Source organism: Zootoca vivipara, chromosome 9 (assembly GCF_965207765.1).
Source record: "Zootoca vivipara chromosome 9, rZooViv2.hap1.1, whole genome shotgun sequence".
Taxonomy (NCBI): Eukaryota; Metazoa; Chordata; class Lepidosauria; order Squamata; family Lacertidae; genus Zootoca; species Zootoca vivipara.
In genome coordinates this window covers 52557115-52578984 of record NC_142592.1, presented here as the reverse complement: position 1 = coordinate 52578984, position 21870 = coordinate 52557115, and the positions used below count along the sequence as shown (strand labels likewise).

Here is a 21870-nt window from a genome sequence, read left to right as displayed (position 1 = left end):
GTCGCTGAATACCAGAGTTATTGCTCTGCTAAGTTCAAGGAAGCCAGCAGAACAAAGTCTCCAGTTCCGGAATAAACAGAAAGTCTGGTGTGGCTTTGGGAAGGAAAGCACAACATATTTCAGCTGTTATTACACTTTATCATCCATGTATGTGAATTGCAAAACAATGAAAAAAACCCAGAACTTGAAAAAGCTGAACACATTCCTAATTATTGTGGAGGAATGATTAAACTATTTCAAAGGGAAACATTGCCATCTAGCTTCCATTGCCCAAAATGTCATTGTGCTAGGTTCATTTACAAAGGTTGCTTCTATCAATTACAGAAGGAAATATAAGCATAAGTTTCAAGAGTCCCAAGAAATGAAAGGGGTTGATGGGAGTTGGAGTCCAAAAATTCATTGAGAGTCACAGGTATATAGCTGGATGGGAAAATGTTTAAATTTCCCCCCTGCAGATTTGAGATTATGAGTCCCTTTCTGTGGTCATTAAATGAATATAAAGTATCACCACTGAGAAAAATCCACTAATGTGGATTTCTGGTGCCATCTTGTGTTTGTTTTGTATAATTTCATCATTCAACAAGCTTGAATGCATTTCTAACAGCTAAGACAAAACATGACCATTTTGATACGTGAGTCCCGTTTATCAGCTATATTAACAAACAACTTCCTCCATTGACTCATTCAACTTTGCTGAAGTAGCAAGGCTATTTCCATTCAAAAATGGGATATTTGTGGAATGTAGTGGTGGAAATTGGAACGAAACACACACATACACACACACACACACACACACACACACACACACACACACATTTTGTTCCGTCATCAGCAAAATGACATTGTTTGTCATTCTACAATTTAAAAAAAATACCCAAACTTTTATTTTTAACAAGTTCCTTGATTGGGAAAATAAAGCACATTGTTAACAGAAACACACACACACACACACACACACACACACACACACACACACTTATATGACAGATCCTGAAGCTGAGGTTCCAATACTTTGGCCACCTCATAGAAGACTCCCTGGAAAAGACCCTGATGTTGGGAAAGATGGAGGGCACTAGGAGAAGGGGACGACAGAGGACGAGATGGTTGGACAGTGTTCTCGAAGCTATGAACATGAGTTTGACCAAACTGCGGGAGGCAGGGGAAGACAGGAGTGCCTGGCGTGCTCTGGTCCATGGGGTCACGAGTTGGACACGACTAAACAACAGCAACAGATTTGCATAGGATTGCATGGCGTGCAGTTCTGGTTACCTGACTTCAAAAAGGCAGTTGTAAGAGTTGGGGAAAGTTCTGAAAAAGAACAACCAAAATTATGAAGGCTGGCTCCCTGCTTGTGGAATCCTCTTCCCGTGGAGGCTCACCTGGCACCTTCTTCATTAGGAGCATGCAAAAACATTCCTCTTCTCCCAGGCCTTTGGCTAACTAAACCATCTATGGGTTTTTTAACTGGGGTGTGCGTGTATTTGTGTGTATGTATCATTATGATTGTTACTGTTAAGCATTTTTGTGTTTTTACTGTATTGTAGACCTCCCTGTGACCCGCAGGTGGTGGTACTGTCGTTGTTGGTATCCGCCTGTCTCCAGAGACAATGCCGTGCGCCTCTGTCTGGGGGGGGGGGGGTGAAGTCAAACCACTGCGCCAGCAGCACCCAAGTAACTTCCTCCCCAGGTTGCAAGCCTGGGAATTGCGTGGATGGAGGTCCTGGCCAAGCAACATAACGGAACAAGCTCGGTCGGCGTCGCAAACTGAGCTGAGCCAAGCGCCACCTTCGCCGCTGAATCATCAGCATGCGCGCGCCTCCCTCCCGGAGCTACGAGGGCAGAGAGAGGAGGAAGCGAGGCTGCCTAAGGTGCGCGCCTCCGAGAGCAAGGAGAGCCCCGGATAGGGCTCCTGAGAGGCCCGTCTAAAGGCTCAGCCAGTGAGGGAAGCCGGAGTTGGGTTGGGAGGCGGGGACCCGGAAGAGAAGATGCTCTGTGCTGCGCGCGAGGCTCTCCAACTGGAGACGGAGGGGCGGAAAAAGGCGGCTGCGCGCAGAGCACCATGTTTCAGTTTTTGGTGAGTCTTTTCCCAGGGGCGCAGAGGCTGGGTTGGCTTGAAGCAGGGGTGGGCAGGCGTCAGGATCGAGAATGCCCTTTGGATCTCGCTCTCTCTCTCGTGCTCAGATCCCCCAGGGGCCTGAGCGCAAAAGAGCACATAGTTAGAATGGGCACAAATCCCCGTTTTCAGTTCCAGAACTTGAACTCAGCTCGCGGGACACTTCAGGGAAAAGTGTCCACATGGTTAACTGCCTTCCTTTCATTAGTTGGGAAGGTCTCTCTGTTGCTGCCACTGTAAAACAGAGTGGGAGTCAAGAAACTCTTGCCGATTTGCTGTAGGCCACCCGGATTTCGACCAGTTGATCCCGCGATCTACTGAGGGCCGAGGAAGAGAGGCGAATTAGCAGTCACATTGGGCCACTAGAAGAGAAAGAGGGTGGTTATGCCTACGAAAGACACCCCCACCTTTTAAATGAGCAGAGGAATAAATGAAGGCATCGAGAGTGCAAGCCTGTAAGTGGGAGTAAACCCCAAGGAAAGCAGCGGGGTAGGTGTGTGTAGGATCGCACCGCAAAACATTTATTTGGGAGTGCGTCCCTCTGACTTCAAACTTCTGAGTAGATGCACAAAAAAGGTTGTGTTGGGAGCCTGGAAACTTATATATATCCCTTCTCACACCCAAGGTCTGTTGTTGTTTATTAAATTTGTTGGTCGCTTTTGTCTTGCCCAGGCCAACTCAAAGCAACTTACAAACAAACAAAGAGAGACAAAAACAAATGCGTCTAATGTTTCCCCATCCCAGTTGTTCTAAGGATGAAAGCTTTCTCCTGACCCACATTTGTGGCAGCTGACAGCAGCTCAGTAATGTGGCATCTATTTGGTAGTGTCTGTAAACTGCTGTTGTAATCACACTGTTCAGTATTTTCTCAGCATCATTTCACATGGGTTAAAGTGCTCTTCTGTTCCACTTACAAATCATAAGGGCGGAGTAACTGCTCTGAGTCTGGCCGGCCTAATGTTCTCTTTCCATTAGTGATGCCTTTGGAAACTCACAAGCAGGGCATCAAGATGGCAGCCATCTCCCCTTGCTTGTTCCTAGCACCTTGTTGATACATTCCTGGGCTTATTTTGTCTTTTCAAACACGATCAAGCTGCTTTCCCACACTGACATCTTTAATCTATTTTATGTATGCCCCCCTGCCTTAAGCTATCTGTTGCATGCAGCCTGACAACGCCTTCCAGAGGCCATACAACCCCTTATCATATCTCAGAAAACAACACTTGTTGTTGTTTTAAATAAAGCTATTTAAATGTGTCCTGTATATATATTGAACTATTGGACCTGTGGGTCTCCAGATGTTGCTGAACTCCATTTCCCAGCATGGCCAGCAGCCAGGGATGATGGGAGCTGTAGTCCAACAATGTCTGGAGGGCTATAGATTCCCCACCTCTGCCCTGCTGGTTGCTGCAGAAGGCTAGATCATGCCTGATATGTTCCATAGTGCATCTCAAAACTGGGTGCTCCACCATCTTAACAGTGTATTCCTCATTATTGGGGACCAACACAATTAGGTACTACAGTAATTGCCTGTCAAATTTCTCCTTGGGATTCCCTGGATTTTGATCCATTCAGGGGCCTATGCAGTTTCCTTTTAGATCAATGCAACAATATCTTTGCACCAGTTTTGCTTAAGCGCTTCGGTGATAGCTCCTGATATTTGTTATTGCATTTTGCCATATTTATCCCTGTGACCATTCACACAGCCAGGCAGTTTGCTGGGCCAGTGGTTGTTAGTGCCCACAACATACCAGAAGATTCCAAGCTGTGGGTTTCCTTTTCCTTTTTCTAGCTGTCTCTAGAAAAATAAGGTATTAACTTGTCCACACCCAAAGTTCAACTCGTTTCATGCCTGATAAGATGCACTCTTCCCCTGTTTTGTTTCACTGAACTGCTGAAAAGCGCCGGAGGCTGCAATCCTAGACCCACATACCTGGGAATAACCCCATTTGAAATCAGTGGGACTGAGCAGCATAATTCTGTGCATGTTGTCTCAAGTCCTTTGGGAGGGGGCTGTTGTGCTCCAGTCCTGTTTGCTTGCAGGCTTCCTGCTGGCAATTGGTTGCCCATTGAGAACAGGATGGCAGAGTAGATGGGCCCATGGCCAGGTCCAGCAGAGTTTTTCTTATGTTTCAACCTGGATGTTGAATTAATGAAATTTCAAATTTCTAAATATTGGTCCAGAAATGTAGTCACACCCTCATGTGGATAGGTAAATCAGCCACATGTATCAGTATACTGCAAATAATGTATTACATATATATTAGCAAATGCAAATTTTATGCACATTGATGTTCTCTCTTGCTTTTTTCCGTGATGCATAGTTGCTACCCTATTACAAAACAACTACTGCTTGCTCCAGTGCCGTGTTAAAAAGGAAAGGTGGGATGCTGGAGACAGAATGGTTGCTGGCCAGGGCATCTGCACCAAGAGATGAACAACTTTCCAGCATTTTCAAGTGAAACATTGAGAATCAGAACCACAGACTTGTAGAGTTGGAAGGGACCATGAGGGTCATCTAGACCAACCCCCTGTGATGCAGGAATCTTTTACCCAACGTGGGGCTGAAACCCATGGCCCTGAGATTAAGAGTCTTATGCTCTACCGAATGAGCTATCCATAGTTTGGATGTCTGCTGTTTGGCCATTTATAATCCAGGCAGGTCAGAGATTCCCTGCGACCACCTGATTACTCACCTCCCTGTGAAGATCTTCCATAATGGCTCAGGATACTAATCCTACCCACCCATGATCCAGCCACATAAGCACTTTAAAGCCATTTCTGTGGGGTGGGATCAAGCATATGCTTAACTGTCCCATTGAAATGAACTGTCCATTGAAAGTGAAATTAAAATACGTGCTTTAATTTTCCACTGGATTGTTCCTGCTGCATTCCTGGGACTCCCTTGGGCAACTCATGAGATCCCTGACTCTTACACTTCTTGAAATACAGTGCCACACAGATATTTGCTTTCTGAGCTTTGGCTATATTTTGATCAGGCATTAGTAAGGTGCATGTAAAGTTCAGAGGTTCACATGCCTCCATTCCAGTAAACATTAGGACCATGGTCCCATAAACAGAGCCACCAGGTCTCCTATTAAAAGACATTCTGTGTGCTTGAGCACAGATCCCGGAGTCCAAGAGGCAATAGAATTGCATTGTTATTCCACCCTTCCTCCTGGGAACCCAGGACACAAAAGGCCATAGGTCAGTGGGAGAGAACATGTTTTGTATGCAGGTCTCTAGTTCAGCCTTTGGCACCTCCACATACGGTTGGGAGATACACCCGTCTGAAACCATTGAAAGCTACTGCTGATCAGCATAGATAGGCCATACTGAGCTAAATGGACAGGTGCTCTGACTCAGTCTAAGGCAGCTTCCTATGTCCCTGCCACAATCCCGTGAAGTAGATCAGGCTGAGAGTGAGTGACTGGCCCAAGGCAACCATAAGATGAGGCTGCTGGATCAGGCCAGGGGCCCACCTAGTCCATCATCCAGTTCTCACAGTAGCCAACCAGATGCCCAAGCAACATAATCTCAACATAACCATTAAAAAGGATTCATGAAAATACAGGAAAGAAGAATTAAAACAGCCCGGAAACAGATGTAGGACGAACAGTTGGTCTGCGTCCTCCAGCGTCCTCTAAAATGTGGAGGAGTTCCGTGGAAGACGCATAGGATGGCAAACTGATGCACAGTAGGTTTTTGAAGTTTGGGCAATCTGTGCATTGGGTGTGGCTGCACATTCCCTTTGAAATGCGCTCCCAGTGAACCTCAGACAAGCACCTAGTTACTGGCATTTAGGCATCTACTTTAAACTCACCGGTTCACCTAGGCTTTCCATGGGAGGTGATCTTACTATCTTCTTGCAGCACAGTTTGGAAATCACAAGCCTACAAATCAGCCCCCAGGCAACACATCTGTCTGTCCAATTTTAATAAAGTTGCTCTGTGTGGAGGGTCTACATGTTAAAGTTCTGTTTTTCGTTGGGCTTTGTGTGTGATGCTCCTGGTGACTGTGGCTCAGAGAGGTGCTTAGAGAGTCTTGCAACCTTTGAAGCTACTTTCTCTAACCAGGTTCCTCCAGATGTTTTTTGGACGGCATCTGACCATTGGTCATGGTTGGCTGGCTTTGATGGGATCCGTGGTCTCAAACATCTGGAGGACAACCAGACTAGGGAAGGCGGTTGTAAATGGCATCCTGTGTCCATATTTAATTCCAAGTCCAGACTTTTAATTAAATTATTGCGGGTGTTTGTGTAATTTTACAGTAAACCAGACTTTGTTTTTCTCTTTTATTTACACAGCTACCTAGCTCAGATGCTGATCTTTGTTGAGAGTCGGCCTTTTGTCGTTGTTGCTATTGATTTTCTTTTTTTAATGCTTCACAATCCAAAGCAAAGTCGAAATTGTTCGAAGGACGTCTCTTATTTCTCTGGCTTTGTCTCTTATTCCTCTGACAAAACGACAGATAAGACTCTCATCAGAGAGGGCATCCTTAAGAATTCTTCTTTGATGGAGTAGATGTCTGATGTTCTCTTGCGTTGCAAATCCACAATAAAAATCACTTCTGTAGAAGACTTTCTGATTAGTGTTTGAGAACTGGCAGAATGGAAGAGGGAAAAGCTGGCATATTCAGCCTTGCCTTCTCTTCCCTGTTTTGGTAACATACAGTGTCGGGACTCTGCTCCTTCCTAGTTAAGACTGTTGCAGGCAGATAAAGGGATAATCTCATAAACGGGGCTTTTGGCTTTCAAAGGACCAAAGTAACTATGTGCTTTTTTAAAGGACTATGCATAAAATTAGGATAAATGTGGGAAGCCCTATACATTCCAGCCAGTGTTTTGCAGTCCTCACTTGGCATGCAAATTGCCGATTGTCAAACGGCCTGCCAGCTTTCTCCCTCCTAAGACTATTTAAATTCACTTGCAGATGCCGCAGCTAGTAAAAAGTACTTTAAAATATCGGAAAATGAGCTGTGTGTAGGCCCCACAGGGGGAGGGTATCTTGCTTCAGGAACTGACCTTTTATGAACTCCGAAATAAATGGGCCAGAGTACATGGTTGCCAGTACCCGAAACTCTGAGGGTGGAATTCAGTGTTGTGCTGTGATGAACTTTCCATCTGCACAAAGCATTGCAGCTTGCCAAATAGAAGCACCACCTCTCTCCCCACCCACATGCTCTGTTATCAGGCTTGACCTGAGACAGAATGCCACAGAAGACAGAATCAGGATTCAAGATGGCTTTAACAGAATGGAGAACTGGGCCAAAACTAACCACTGGCCTGATTTGGCTGACTATTCTTATGTTCTTAAAATGAAGGTAAAGGTAAAGGGACCCCTGACCATTAGGTCCAGTCGTGACCGACTCTGGGGTTGCGTGCTCATCTCGCATTATTGGCCGAGGGAGCCGGCGTATAGCTTCCAGCTCATGTGGCCAGCATGACAAAGCCGCTTCTGGCAAACCAGAGCAGCACATGGAAACACCGTTTACCTTCTCGCTATAGCGGTGCCTATTTATCTACTTGTGTTTTGAGGTGCTTTCGAACTGCTAGGTTGGCAGGAGCTGGGACCAAGCAACGGGAGCTCACCCTGTCACAGGGATTCGAACTGCCGACCTTCTGATCAGCAAGCCCTAGGCTCAGTGGTTTAGCCCACAGCGCCACCTGGGTCCCTTAAAATGAAGATAGGTGTGCCCAAATAAACCGGATGTCAATAAACAACAATTCCCCTCTTCCCTGGCTGCTGGGAGTTGTCAGCCACATCTGGGTGGCCTAGGTTTTCCCCACGCCTAAAATGGACAGAGCCAGCTGAGACCATGTTGTTCTCATATAGATATTCGATCTGTGGTTAGCTTTGCCCGTTGTCATGCTCCAGCAACTGTCTCAGAGCAGTCAATTTTCCGACCACCAGTCGATGGAATGGTGCCGGTACGCATTTTATGTTCCGTTGGCCTGAAAGCAAAAGAGGTGGGGGGAAGGGGAAGGAGGAGTGAGTGGGTGCGGCTTTTGAGATGCGATCTGTTCCCACACCACACCCCTCGATACCCGCAAGTACATGGCAAGCAAAGCAGGACACTGAGGTCCATAAATCTGTTTTCTAGGAGTGGAATGGTAAGCATGACTGTGTTGGAACCAAGATAAATTAGGACAGATGTGCCAAAATGCAAGGAGGAGCAGTTTGGATTAAGAGTAGGGATATATATATATATAGAGAGAGAGAGAGAGAGAGAGAGAGAGAGAGAGAGAGAGAGAGAGAGAGAGAGAGAGAGAGAGAGAGGGAGGGAGGGAGCTGGATCATGAGATGGAAATCTTTGTTAGGTTGTTAGTTAAAAGAGATAGGGTGACGATGTGAAGCAGTGAAGCATTTTTTGAGAAGTGTTGGATGCAAATGATGTCTTAGCTTCCAGCTAGACTAAATGTCTCTTGGCCTGTTTCAGGCACTGCACTATTTCAGAGCAAGGAATGCGGCAAATAACTTTGGGGTACACTGTGTGTTTTGTGACGGCACATTCATACGCAGCAGAGTCCAGCAAATCATAAACAAGGCAATGTTCTTCGTTTAATGTGACTGTAAAAAGAAGCCAGTGACTTGAAAAAAACAACAACCTATTTTCCCTTTGAAACTCAAGAGTGTTGCTTTTGCTGTATGAAAGAGGATGGCTTTTTTTTTGTTTGGAAATTGGCCATTGTGTCCTGGACTGTCCTGAGACTGCCTGTGATTCCTAAGTGACCGCCAGACCATTCAAGCTGCTGGGGGTGTTTTTCGAGAGCTGTAGCAGGACAATCAGACTCAAGTCCTGGCACCTTCCTTAAGCTGGCTTCATTCATACATATACACACAGATCATCTTCAAGGGTAGCAAAAGCAGCATATATGCATAAAAGACCATGTTACACAAAGTAAAATAGATGTAATACAAACTCTCTTTTTTTGTAAACAAGGCAGTTTTATAGGAGCTGCTATCAAGCACATGGCCATGCAACCTATTTGTTTGACTTTCAGCAGTGAAATGAGTATTAGACCATGTTTATTTTTGTGTAGAGCTGAAATTAGTATTAAGTACTATTTAGCTGCATGTAAGGTAAAGGTAAAGGGACCCCTGACCATTAGGTCCAGTCGTGACGGACTCTGGGGTTGCGGCGCTCATTTCGCTCTATTGGTCGAGGGAGCCGGCGTACAGCTTCCAGGTCATGTGGCCAGCATGACAAAGCCGCTTCTGGCAAACCAGAGCAGCACATGGAAACGCCGTTTACCTTCCCGCTGTAGCGGTACCTATTTATCTACTTGAACTTTGACGTGCTTTCGAACTGCTAGGTTGGCAGGAGCTGGGACCAAGCAACGGGAGCTCACCCCGTCACAGGGATTCGAACCGCCAACCTTCTGATCAGCAAGCCCTAGGCTCAGTGGTTTAACCCACAGCGCCACCTGGGTCCCCTTTTAGCTGCATGTAGCATGTGTTAATAAATATCAAAACTCCCACATTTTGTGTGTGTGTGTGTGTGTGTGTGTGTGTGGAAGCTTTGTTAGCTTTTCAAGTAAAATGTAACCCGTACAAGAAAATACATAACAAGAATGTTGCCTATTAATGTGCCATTTGACGAAAATAAGTGCAATGTACCATCCTCCCGAAAAGTCTTACATTAAGTTAATAACTGATGGTATGGAAAAGTGAGCAACCAGTTTTAAATTTTCCATAGAACCTTTTTAATGACTATATTTCCCCCAAAAGAACGTGTTTTATGACCATGACAGAAGACGCCGGCTCTCTTTATTATTCTGTTGCGTGCTTGCTGCCTAGTAGCTGGATGCTAATTAGGAAACAAGTCATACTTAATTATTATTTCTTCAAGTTGGCATTCCAATATTGGAGCACCAAGCTCCAATCCACAAGCAACTTTATGTGCAAGTTTTTAAGGATTAGGAGGGTTGTTTGCTAGCAAGCTGACATTTTTAAAATCATGATCATCACCATTCTTTATTCGACCGTCAGTCAGAAAAGATACAATTCTCAGTACAAAGTTAAGACATCTAAGACATCTAAAAACTAAAATAAAACATGGGCAGCACTAATAAAAGCTATACAGATAAACCCAATAAACAGATTTTTAAAATCTGTTCTTCCCCATTGTTGGGAAAGGAGGCACACTTCCTGTCATCTCCCCTTATTGCTCCTCTGACCCAATTCCTGCCTTTTGTTCTTCCACTTCTGCCAAGGACTTGGAGGGTGACCACTTCATTCCTTGCTGGAAGAAATGATACTCTAGCAAGGTGGGAGGAAACCCCATTTGAAGGTAGTTTCTCCCAGGACCTAATGGCAGCAGATAAAGAAGTGGTGGTCCCAGAATCTCCAGAGGGGAAGCAGCACAATGCGATCAAATAAATGTGGGCAGAAAGAGAAGTTCCCATCTTCCTCTAGCCTAGCCTCCTCCTTCCACCCACGTGTTAAGATGCTATTGCCAACCCTAATCCCTAAAATCTTGTTACAGGTAGGTAGCCGTGTTGGTCTGAGTCGAAGCAAAATAAAAACATTCCTTCAGTAGCACCTTAAAGACCAACTAAGTTTTTATTTTGGTATGAGCAAGTGTGCATGCACACGAAAGCTCATACCAAAATAAAAACTTAGTTGGTCTTTAAGGTGATACTGAAGGAATTTTTTTATTTCCCTAAAATCTTGAACTAGAAGTGAGTGAGGACTTCACTGCATGCTTATTCTTCTCAGATGATGACTGGAGAAGCATTTAGGTACCTATCGTGAAGGTAACATGTATGCTTTATAACCTACAATTTCTTCAAGCCAATCTGGTGTAGTGGTTGAGAGTTCAAAACCCCATGCAGCCATGAAGCTTACTGGGTGACCTTGGGCCACAAGCGGAAACTCCTAAGGGGGTTGTGAAACTGAGTTTTTCATGGCACACACAATCTGAAATTGGCTTTGCTCTCCTATTGCAAGCACTAGATTGACTAGCTCCTACAAAGTGTGATATATGAATTCTCAGCTCCTGAAATAGTGTCCCCACTTTTCCAAGTTTAATTGTTTAAGGCAATTTTAACTTTACTTTACATATTTTTTTTATTCCCCAGCTCTTTCTACACCCAGTGGCAATAAAATCTGCATTTCTTTTGTGGCTGAAAAATAGACCCTCTTGTGGTTAAACCAGCAACCACAGGCATTGAAATATTTTCACCACTTGGAGACACATTTATTTATCCATTTAACATTCCAAGATTTGAGGACTTTATCATCCAGATGGAAGAGGTTTAGGAGGCCCAAGCTCCCAGATGCTGGATTGGGGAAAACAAAAACCCTTTTGCATAGAAGGTCGTCGTCAATCGGAGTGGTCACTGCTGGGTTAGGATAAACCTTTAGTCTGTCTAAAGTCAGGGGTTCTGAATCTTTTTTAGCCTGAGGTCCACATTTCTTCATGGGTAGTCTTTTGGGGGCCATATACCAGTGGTGGCTGGGAGTGGATGCAAACGTAGGCAGAGAAGTGGAGGAAAACTTTGTGCATTTCTATCACACAAAAGTCGATATGTGTACAGACACTTTTCTCCACCTTCCTTCCAGGAAACCAAGAGACCTTGTTGATGTTTAGTGGCACATTTCCAGCCAGGTAAAAACACTCAAGGAGGATGTGCCCCGTGAAAGACATGTGCAGCCTGGGGGGAGTCCTAAAGGCCACATTTGGTCTCTGAGTCTGTGGTTTCCCCATCCTAGATCTATGACAATTTCATAGTGGGCATGCAGTCATATTGGATCCAGCGTTGGGGTCAAGGCATGGCATGGTTGGACATCCACCAAGGTCCATGACCTGGGAAGGGGCCCACCACAGAGACCCTGCCAGCTCTACTACCCCTCAGTTTGATTATTGGCACCCCTTTGATCTTCTGTGCTCCAGCCCGGAGTGGATGAGTTGCTAAGAGGCAATTAATTGCAGCAAAGAGGAAGCAGCGGCCATTGTTCGCTTTCTCCTTTGCAAGCAGCAATGGCAGTAAGGAGAAGGAGGGGGACCCCCTCCCCATGCATTTAGCATGTTACATAACATCACCACTCCCATGAAAAAAATCCCCCTGGCACTTGTCAAATGCTAGGAAGTGTTTGAAATTTGCAAAATTCCTGCGTTTGTACTGAAAATCGTGACTGAAGGAATTAATTACAGTATTTGCTACATAGCTTAACTTCCGAAGCAAGCGTTATGAGCAGCAGAAACCACTTGGCAAAAACCAGCAGCTGAGAATGTGAAAAAACACTTTAATGAGTATCAGGTTTGTTTTGAAACTGGTAAAAAGTTGTTGTTTTTTGTTTCTGTTTTTTAAACCTAATGGAAATGAAGCTATATCCTCAAGCCCATTCCCCAGATGGGAGAAAAGTATAATCCTTGCCTATCCTTTTTATTTTTTCTTTAGGTTGGTTTTGCACTTGGCAATGTAGTTGGGATGTATCTGGCCCAGAACTATGATGTAAGTATTATTTTGCTAGTTTCCTACTGCTGAACTTCTATTAACATTGTTTTGGGGATTGCAGTTTTGTGGTAAGGCAGATCCATGTTCTGGTTCAGGGGTCCCCAGACTACAGCCCCCGGGCCGGATGTGGCCCAATTGGCCTCCCAATCCGGCCCGCGACGACCCCCGCCGCCCGCTGCCGCCACCTGCGATCTTCCAAATCGGGAAAAAATCGCCGAAAATCCTTTGTGTGCATGCGTATGGGCCTCTCCCGACCCAGAAGAGGTCATTTCCAGTGCACTTCCGGGTCGGGGGAGGCCCATACGCATGCGCACAAGCGATTTTCGGCGATTTTTTCCGACCGGGAAGCGCACCAGTGTGCCAGTAAGTGTGTGTACGCATGCGCACGGGCGCGCACTCCCCGCCCCTTCCCCCCGGCTCGCCGCGCGGTCGGCGCGGCGGGCACCGGCCCAAAGCCCGGTAAGTCTGGGGACCCCTGTTCTGGTTCATACCATTTTCACATGTCCACCTAGAAATCCACTCTGTCCTGTTTCCTTGTTAAGTTGATATATTTTTAAAGTCTGCACCAGGAGTCTATCAGCAAATTTTGAAGTGCAGGAGCTCATCATGACAGACCCTATATCCATACCCCTATGGAGAGTCCAAAAACTGAGTCAGCTGCATTGACCCTTATGTAACGCACATAAAAAGATAAGAAGAGCTTGCTGGATCAGGCCAGTGGACTATGTAATCTAACATCCTGTTATCACAGTGGCCAACCTGATGAAGCCCACAAGCAGGACCTGATGTAGGTGCTTTCCCCCCTCGCACAATTGATGAAGGGGGGCATGCCCACACCATTTCACTGTGCAGTATCCTTTTCTGCCCTTTTTGAGTTGGCAGCCATTTTGTGTGATGTAGCCTCCTCAGCAGCCATTTTGTAACAGGTGCCCACAGCAGTTTCACAAAATCCCAAGTGCTTCCACTGGCCCAAAAAGGTTGGCAATGTCATTGAAATTCTACTCCGTATAATCCAGAGCAGATTGCAACGTATAGTTAGCAGAGTAACAATCTGAACACATTGCAGGATTCCCGAAAAATAGACCAGAGGCAATTGTATTTCATCCAGCAGAGCTTTACTGCTACTGAAGGCAAATGAGCATAATGGTCACAAATCCAATACATTCAGGATTGGCACTGTCCATAAGAAATCCAGTCGCAGCAGACTTAATTTACACTTACAATAACTTATAGCAAGTCTAAACCTTAACACTAAGCATTAGGGTAATGACTTTTTCATTTCCCCCCCCCTCAAAAATTATTTCCTGTAGCACAAATGGATGAACTTTTGCCTATTAATGACTAAAATGAGGTATATTCCATTGAAATATTTTTAAAAGGTCACGCACAAACCGTTTTCAATTTTTTTGTATGCCGTTTTACCATTTCATAAAATTGTATTAAAAATTCTATATATATTTCGTATCAAATTTGGACACAACACCACATTCCAGAACGGGGAGTGTTCTTAGCAACATAGGCTATACAAATGTCACACCTGCGCAAGGTAAAAAGCCCCTTTTTGGGACCTCAAAACTCTGCCAGCAGACCCTGCCGGGCACGCTAGGAAAAGAACCTACAGGAGAGGTAGCAAAACATCGCCCTCTAGCGGCGTCTGTACTGTTACTGCAGCTAAAAAAAGCTTCCTTGTGTGTTTGATGACCCTATATAATGTTGTGTATATGTGACTCTAAAGCTTGGGTTCAGTTTTATATCTGCTTACAGTGACTTCAAAAATGGTCAAAAAACTGATAAATAATTTTTTAAAAAATTTTTTGTGTGTGAGGTTATTTTTTTTTTAGCAAATCTCTTTGAAAGTAGGATTTTATCTAATCTTTAATGAAAGCTCATCAAATGATGATACAGGGGAATGAGGTTGTAAGAAAGACACCACCCTACTGAGCATACAATGTACAGAACAGCAGAACAGAAGAGAGACAGAGAGAGCCCCATTGTAGGGTGTCAGAACCAAGCAATTAATTCTCTCCCCCCCCCCCCCGCCAAACAACCAGCCTTTCTTACCACACAGGCAGATGGAGATAAATGGAAAGCTTGCTCACTGCTTTGTGACATTTTCGTTGGCCTAATGATGGTATTGCCATGCTACAGACAATGAATTCTGTGAACAGTAGAAGATTCTGATACCCTGTTCTGCTTTCCAATAGGTTCCGAACATTTCAAAGAAGATTGAAGCCATCAAGAGAGACGTGGAAGCTAGAAAGAAGCCTCCGAACGACAAATGATGTTTATACCTAGTCGTCTCTGTATTAAATGTAGATCATGTAGTTTTGCCACTAGGCCGCAGGTGCCAAACCTTCATGTGGCTTTCTGGCTTTCCTCCAGGTGTGTAGTCTTTGAAAAACCAAGCTGCCCTCAGGCTGAAGTGTCGCCACATCCAAGGGACCTTCTAGCACTTTCCGGATATTTGACTTCTTTTTCTTTCTTTCTTTTTGCCCCATGTGTAATAAGAAAACCATGCAGGGAGAGACTGAGAGATTGGACTATTGTTCTCAGTGTTTGTTTTCAATCATATTTTCTATTCAGTATTAATTTGATTTCGGAGTAGAGCAATGAAATTAATTATTCCAGTGTGACAATCGGCGATGGTCTTGGCTGTACAGTGACTCATGAAAGAAATTAAAATGCATCAGGAATTCGCATCCAAAGATTTTTAATGGTATTTTTAAAATTAATTCAGTATTTTTTTGTACAACCTATTTGTAACATACTGAATCCCAGATAAAAATCCTCCTCTCTTTCCCCCCTCTGAAGTGAGAGGCTTTTTAAATTTTATTTTAACCTTGTTGATTCTTGTGCTGTGTATTTTCCATGCAAAAGGAGTGTGAATTATTGAGCAAATGAGAGAAATCTGAAATAGTTTCTGGTCTTGCTTTCACTCGTTTTCTTCTCTCAGGCATTTTGTATGGTTGCTCCTTAGATTCAACATTGGTTGCTCTTTTAAAAGTCTTACAACATGCCCAATAACAAAGTTGTTCCCTGTGACGAGGAATTGTCTCTCAAACTACTTTGAGAATTGTAACTCTCTGAGGAGAATTTGGGTCTCTTAATAATAATAATAATTTATTATTTATACCCCGCCCATCTGGCTGGGTTTCCCCAGCCACTCTGGGCGGCTTCCAACAGAAAAATAAAACACAACAATCTATTAAACATTAAAAGCCTCCCTAAACAGGGCTGCCTTCAGATGTCTTCTAAAAATAGGATAGCTGCTTATTTCCTTGACATCTGTTGGAAGGGTGTTCCACAGGGTGGGTGCCACTACCAAGAAGGCCCTCTGTTTGGTTCCCTGTAACCTCACTTCTCGCAATGAGGGAACCGCCAGAAGGCCCTTGGTGCTGGACCTCAGTGTCCGGGCAGAATGATGGAGGTGGAGATGCTCCTTCAGGTATACTGGACCGAGGCCATTTAGGGCTCTTGACAACTCTGAACACCCTTAACAAAGTGCAGCTCCCAGAATGCTTTGGGGGAAGCCATGGCTGTTTAAAATGGCTGTTTAAAATGGCACAACAGTGCTTTAAATGCATGGTTTGAATGCGGCCTAATTATTGTTTTGTCCCTTGTCTGCTGAGTTCCATAAGGGTGCCTCTCCCGAGATATGTGGAAAGTTAGCAGGTACGAGGGGGTGAGAGCAGACTGAGGTGGGTAGAGCAGTGCCTCATTCACCCTAATGAACGAGTGTCCACTATTCAGACATTCACTTACATGCAGTTAATACTGTGCAAACTGGGAATACAGGGCCATGGGTGTTCGGCCCATGCTTGTCCCTTCCCAAAGTTGTACATGCAATTGGGAGGGTATCTGCATCAAGGTGGTCCATGGGATCCCTCTGCAGCAGTCGCCATGGAAACTCATGGGTTGCATTCCACTGGGCAGATTTCTGAGGCATTAGCATGGGTACGTTGGAGGTTGGGGGTGTGGAGCTGGTTCTAAACAAAGCCAAGAGACATTCTGATGTCAGTACCCATTAATGTGAATTGAGCGAACTTCTTCCGTCTCTTCCGAGATCTGCAATCCTTTGGACATCAGCAGCGATGGCTTTTGAAAGTCACTAATGGGTTTCTGAAGTGCCAGAACTATTTGGGAAGGGCACCCTGGTCCGTGGTGCTGACATAATTATGAAGGTTCGAGTAGTAGCAAACACAGACCAGGATTGGCATAAACCTCCATCTACTTCCATGCCTGCAGGGGAGTTGCCTATTCCCGAAGCACCACATTGCAGGCAGAGATTCTCCCAACCCTTGGTCCATCTAGCTCAATATTGTCTACACTGACTGGCAGCAGCTCTCCAGGGTTTCAAGCAGGGGGCATTCCCAGCCCTGTCTGGAGATGCCAAGAACTGAAGCTGGGCTCTAGAGCATCTAGAATCTGTAAAATAGCCCACAGTCACTACTAATATTGGAAAGGTTCTGGCTCGGTGTGCTTTCAGTAAAGAAGGTCTCAAGTTCAGTTTCTGGCATTTCCAGGTAAGGATGATAAAGAGCTCTGTCTGAAATCCTGAAGAACAACCGCTACCAAGAAGTGTAGACATGGCTGACTAGACGGGCCTGTAGTCTAACTCAGGGTATTGGCAACTTCCTGCCAGCCTCTGTTCCTAAAACACTGCAAATCCCAGGCCTGAATGCTTCCATCTGTACTGTCATGTCCGGGCTACTTCTTTGCATGTTTTATCAATGCATCTGAATGAGGAAAATATGCAAATGAGGCTGAAGGACTTTGAAGCTGCAGCAAACTGAGGCACTGCAATTCTAGAATTCATGTTGGGAGAAGGAGGAGAGCAGAGCAAATTGGAGAATTAACTAACAATTAACTAGAATTAATTGGAGAATTGGAGAAGGTGTGGGCATCTAGATGCTGTTGGATGACCATTCATCTTTGAACTAAATGGAATGGGAGAGATCATCTTGTTCCTGCCGCACTCCAAACATCAGATTAAAAACTTGCTGTTTTAACGGAGCTGTGGAGTTATCTACAATCAATAACTTAAGTTGCACTGAAGGTAATTCCCTGCTCAAATCCAGTTCTCTCTTTTAGCAGAATGGTAGAATTATTTCAGATGCAATTAATAGAGCGTATATAATATAGTTGGGCAACAATGGTGACATTCTGTGTCCAGCTGGGACAAGACTCTGGACAAGACTCTGAATCTGGAAATGGTTTGCCCTGGAATTGCCTCTTTAACTTTGGGATAATCAAAACAAGGGTCCTAATTAATTTCCCAATGCATTTCTAATTCAGTTGCTTTTCTGTATCTTGTTCAAGACATAACCAGTTTAGCTGTTTTCCAATTTTTTGTTGTTTGTTTGCAACTTGGTCTATACGTGCAAAGAATTTTCTTTGTTGCCAATCATCCACTTAAATTAACAACTTGGTGGGTGGCCACTTCTACTTCTCCCATCATGACAAGCCAACTCCCTTCTGGTCACAGACGTGCCATAGACCAACAGAATGAAGCTCACAGCTCCAGCTGGGGAACCCTTGACCTACTGAGTGGGTTCATGCCTGAGTGGCCATTCAAACCTGGGTCTCTCTGGTACCACATGCTGCTGGAATAGTGTGGGAAGAAGAGGATGATGAGGTGAAGTGTGAACTGGCTCTCCATCTCTTGCCAAGCCAGCCATCTCTACATGTGGAGGCTGGTGGCACTGCTATGTCATCTCCACAGAGGGTCGCAGAGCAGTGCTTCCCCAGGGGGTACTCAGTGGTACACAGTACCGGCACCTTTCTTTTTTGTTTTGTTAAAAGGTGTGGCACTTACTGTAAAAGCTTCACAGTGAATACTGGCACCTATTTTTCTTGGGGGGGGGGGAGCACTGCCGCAGAGTACTCACTCAGGCTTTCCACATCTCCATTAATATGTCTACAGATCACAATAATTTCCAAAGATTGAAAAATTTATTTTATTCACAAGCAATTTCTATAGCATAGACATTTTTGCTAGCATCAGAGGAGCCCTCCCCTTTAATGGGGAACCCTCCCCGCCAAAAAACTGATCCTAGTACAGTTACTGTGGTTAACAATGACTCTATTTCTGTACACATCCAAAAGTTTCTGGTTACATCAGTTATTAAAATAAGATGCCTATTGTAGAGGCCTGGTATTTAGTTTGGGAGAGATTAAGGTGTAAAGCAGGCATCCCCAACCTGCGGCCCTCCAGATGTTTTGGCCTACAACTCCCATGATCCCCAGCTAACAGGACCAATGGTCAGGGATGATGGGAATTGTAGTCCAAAACATCTGGAGGGTCGAAGTTCGGGGATGCCTGGTGTAGAGTGTTCTGTCTGGGAGTCTGGTTTGCCACCTCAAGGCTGCCCCCATACTATAGTTTAGTTTAGTGTAGTGGAAGGAGAACAGAGATCTGGGAATGTATATATATTTAGAACAGGAAGGACGCATCATCTGCAAGAGTGCCAGGCATCTGAGGGACACCCTTTGCTCTGGCAAGTGACTGGTGTTCATGAGGCTTTCAAGTTTTACTATTATCTGTGGCAGATGAGCATTGAAGTTGGAGAATGAGGAAAATAATTAGCCAGAGGCTGGATATCCGACTTCCCACCTTTCTCTTTCACTGGGTTCCTAGCAGTTTGGTAACACTCCATCACAAGAGTGCATAATGCAGCCTGATGCCCTCTGGCTGTTTTTCCTCCAAGGAGCTCCAAGTGGCCTCCATGGTTCTTTCCCCTCTTCGTTTTATCATTGTAAGAACCCTATAAGTTAGACTGAGAGAGAATGACCAGCCCAAGATTACTCAGTGAACTTCACGGCTGAGGGGGGGATTTGAACCCTGGTCTACCATGGACCTGGTCTTCTCCCTGGACCAAAGGGCAGCTGTGCAGATAACCCTCTGGCCTTGAGCAGTTGGCTGATCAAATTGGTTCTTCCTTGTTATCAAATAAATAACTCCACATACGACGTTTTACTTTTTCTTTTTAAAAAAATGTTCTATAGATATATACATATAGATACAGTCTTCAAAACACACTTTGGATGTTAGGACTGCAGGGACTGCGATTTATGTATGCCCCATCAAGTAAAGAAGACAAATTGGCTGAGTGTTCTGTAGAACAAAAATGGATTTTCTGTGGAAAAGATGGTGGGGGGGGGGGGGAATCAAAGCAATTCCATGGTATTGCTCAAAGACAAGAATAATGCATGCTTTCCCCAACCCCTTGATTACTAGATGGTGGAGATATGATGATCGATGGGGAAACCTCCAACAGTTACTTCTTACTTAGTTCAGGTTAATGGAACAAATATATACTCAAGTGTTTTCCTTTCTTAACAGCTGTGCAAATATTTTGCTCCCAACTTGCTGTGAGCCAGCAAGTTCTGTGGATGCTGACTACGATGGACCAGTGATGTTGCTGGCTGTTGCCCAGTCTGGAAACTTATCCAAGTGGAAGAGTCTAATTCCCCAAGTATTTATTGCCACTGTAACAACCACTAGACCAATCAGATTGACACCAAAGCCAGCTTTGATCTATGAACGAAAATAAACAAGAGAGAAAGATCACATTAATTGTCATCAGTTGAGGCAGGACTTCTCCTCTCAAGGTAGACATGCCTTCAATGAAATTATGAGATTAATCATTTTTCTAAAATGTTCTGGACAAAATCCTCAACATTAGCAAGGGGTGGTGAGATTTCAGTTCATCCTAGAGCAGGTGAGACATCTCTTTTTTATTGTGGTTGTTTCCCACATTTTAACACAAGCACACCCACAACCACACCTTCCTTTGGTCCTTCTCCATTTGATCCAGTCTGCTTGTAAATTGTGCTAGTAACTTCACTGATGGATCTGCTCATAATGGGGCAGGGTAATTCTCCTCTTGGTTTGCCTTTGTGCCATATCCAGGTAACTCTGGCTGAGAAACTGACTTTAAGTATTGCCTTATTTCAGGAAACCTCAGACCCAGGGTAAAAGGTATGCATGCATTTAAACCAACACATGCCTGTCTCGATGCTAGTGTTTTCGTTGCTCTCGTGCATGTTGGGGTCATGGGCATGTGGGTTCCGACATACACATCTAACAGAACTGGGATAATATCTGAATGGAGGATGGAGGGGGTGCATGCATAGAAACCTTTGGCACTTGTGTAAAATTATTTACCCTACTGTACAGAGGTGAGAGGCTCTTTCTTGGTCAAGATTCCTCAAGCACATTCCTGGTGCAATTCACAGAAATGTTGACAATCTGAGCTCACAATTGAAATGATAGATGCTATCCAGTTTCAAATTTGGGGGGAAACCATCATTTAAGTACCACAACAAAACAGTTACAGGGTTAACTGATTATTATTACTGCCCTTATCTAACCAATTTGATCACTGATCATTCTGGATGCATCACTCTTGGTACTTACCATATCTTTGATCTGGCAGTGCCCATAATTGAAGACAATGGCATTTGGGGGGTTGCCCACTGGCAGCATCACCGCAAAAGAGATGCACATGGTGACAGGGATCAGAGTGTACAGAGGGTTGATTTGTAGGGTTTCCGACTGCAAAGAGAAAGGAAAGATATGAGCATTTGTAGTCAAAGAAAGTAGTAGACTACCAAAACCTATTCCTTGCAGAAAGCCATTGTTTTTCAGAGCCAATGCCAGGTAGTAGGTAGAGTAAGGTAAAAGGTAAAGGACCCCTGGAGGGTCAAAGGCAACTATGGGGTTGCGGTGCTTATCTTGCTTTCAGGCCGAGGGAGCCAGTGTTTGTCCAGACAGCTTCCCGGGTCATGTGGCCAGCATGAGCAAACCGCTTCGGGTGCAATGGAAACCAGAGTGCACAGAAATGACATTTACTTTCCCGCCGCAGCGGTACCTATTTATCTACTTGCACTGGCGTGCTTTCAAACTGCTAGTTTTGGCAGGAGCTGGGACAGAGCAACGGGAGCTCACCCCGTCGCAGGGATTCAAACCGATGACCTTCTGATCAGAAAGCCCAAGGGGATCAATGGTTTAGACCACAGCGCCACCCGCATCCCTTAGTGGATAGAGTATTAGATCAAGGCAGGGATCTCCAAAGTGGCACCTGTAGGCACCACAGCACCCAAGTCCCTTCGTCCTTTCATTTTTAAAATTTGGGCTGGCAGGGGTGCAGGTTCTGGTTGTTTGCCTGGGGGGGGGTTGCCTTAGGTTGGGGGCAGAACGTTACTTTTTTTGGTCTGTGTTTTATTTGTTTTGTGGGAGGGGACTTGGTGTTTTGCCTTCTATTTGGGAGGGGGGCAGTTTAGCACCATCCAT

The 21870-nt window shown here is 44.8% G+C and overlaps 2 protein-coding genes across 5 annotated transcripts in view; one reads left to right on the top strand and one right to left on the bottom strand.

Annotated features, from left to right (window-relative positions):
- The first annotated feature begins 2029 nt into the window (after positions 1 to 2029).
- On the top strand, positions 2030 to 15489 carry STMP1 (short transmembrane mitochondrial protein 1). 2 transcript variants are annotated; one of them, XM_088652255.1, is made up of 4 exons: positions 2030 to 2074; positions 4438 to 8225; positions 12519 to 12572; positions 14780 to 15489. In XM_088652255.1, the coding sequence occupies exons 2-4, from the start codon at positions 8034 to 8036 to the stop codon at positions 14855 to 14857; spliced, it is 324 nt and encodes a 107-aa protein (XP_088508381.1). In that variant the 5' UTR covers positions 2030 to 2074; positions 4438 to 8033; the 3' UTR covers positions 14858 to 15489. The 2 variants fall into 2 exon arrangements, with proteins under 2 accessions (XP_088508381.1, XP_034984234.1); XM_035128343.3 differs by lacking the exon at positions 4438 to 8225 and having other exon boundaries at positions 14780 to 15420.
- Positions 15490 to 19543: 4054 nt separating this feature from the next.
- Positions 19544 to 21870, bottom strand: part of SLC13A4 (solute carrier family 13 member 4) — a 38667-nt gene continuing 36340 nt past the window's right edge. For all 3 annotated transcript variants that reach the window (XM_035128469.3, XM_088652253.1, XM_088652254.1), the window contains exons 15-16: positions 20995 to 21132; positions 19544 to 20112 (exon numbers count right to left, since the gene is read on the bottom strand). In XM_035128469.3, the coding sequence (XP_034984360.3) occupies positions 19975 to 20112; positions 20995 to 21132 (276 nt within the window). In that variant the 3' untranslated portion in view covers positions 19544 to 19974. The remainder of the gene's footprint in view (positions 20113 to 20994; positions 21133 to 21870) is intronic.

Coding starts and splice junctions, on each gene's coding strand:
- STMP1 (XM_088652255.1), top strand. CDS start 8,034: ATGGTGCCGGTACGCATTTTATGTTCCGTTGGCCTGAAAGCAAAAGAG. Junction 8,226..12,518: donor TGTTTTCTAGGAGTGGAATG/GTAAGCATGACT, acceptor TTTTTTCTTTAG/GTTGGTTTTGCACTTGGCAA. Junction 12,573..14,779: donor ATCTGGCCCAGAACTATGAT/GTAAGTATTATT, acceptor GCTTTCCAATAG/GTTCCGAACATTTCAAAGAA.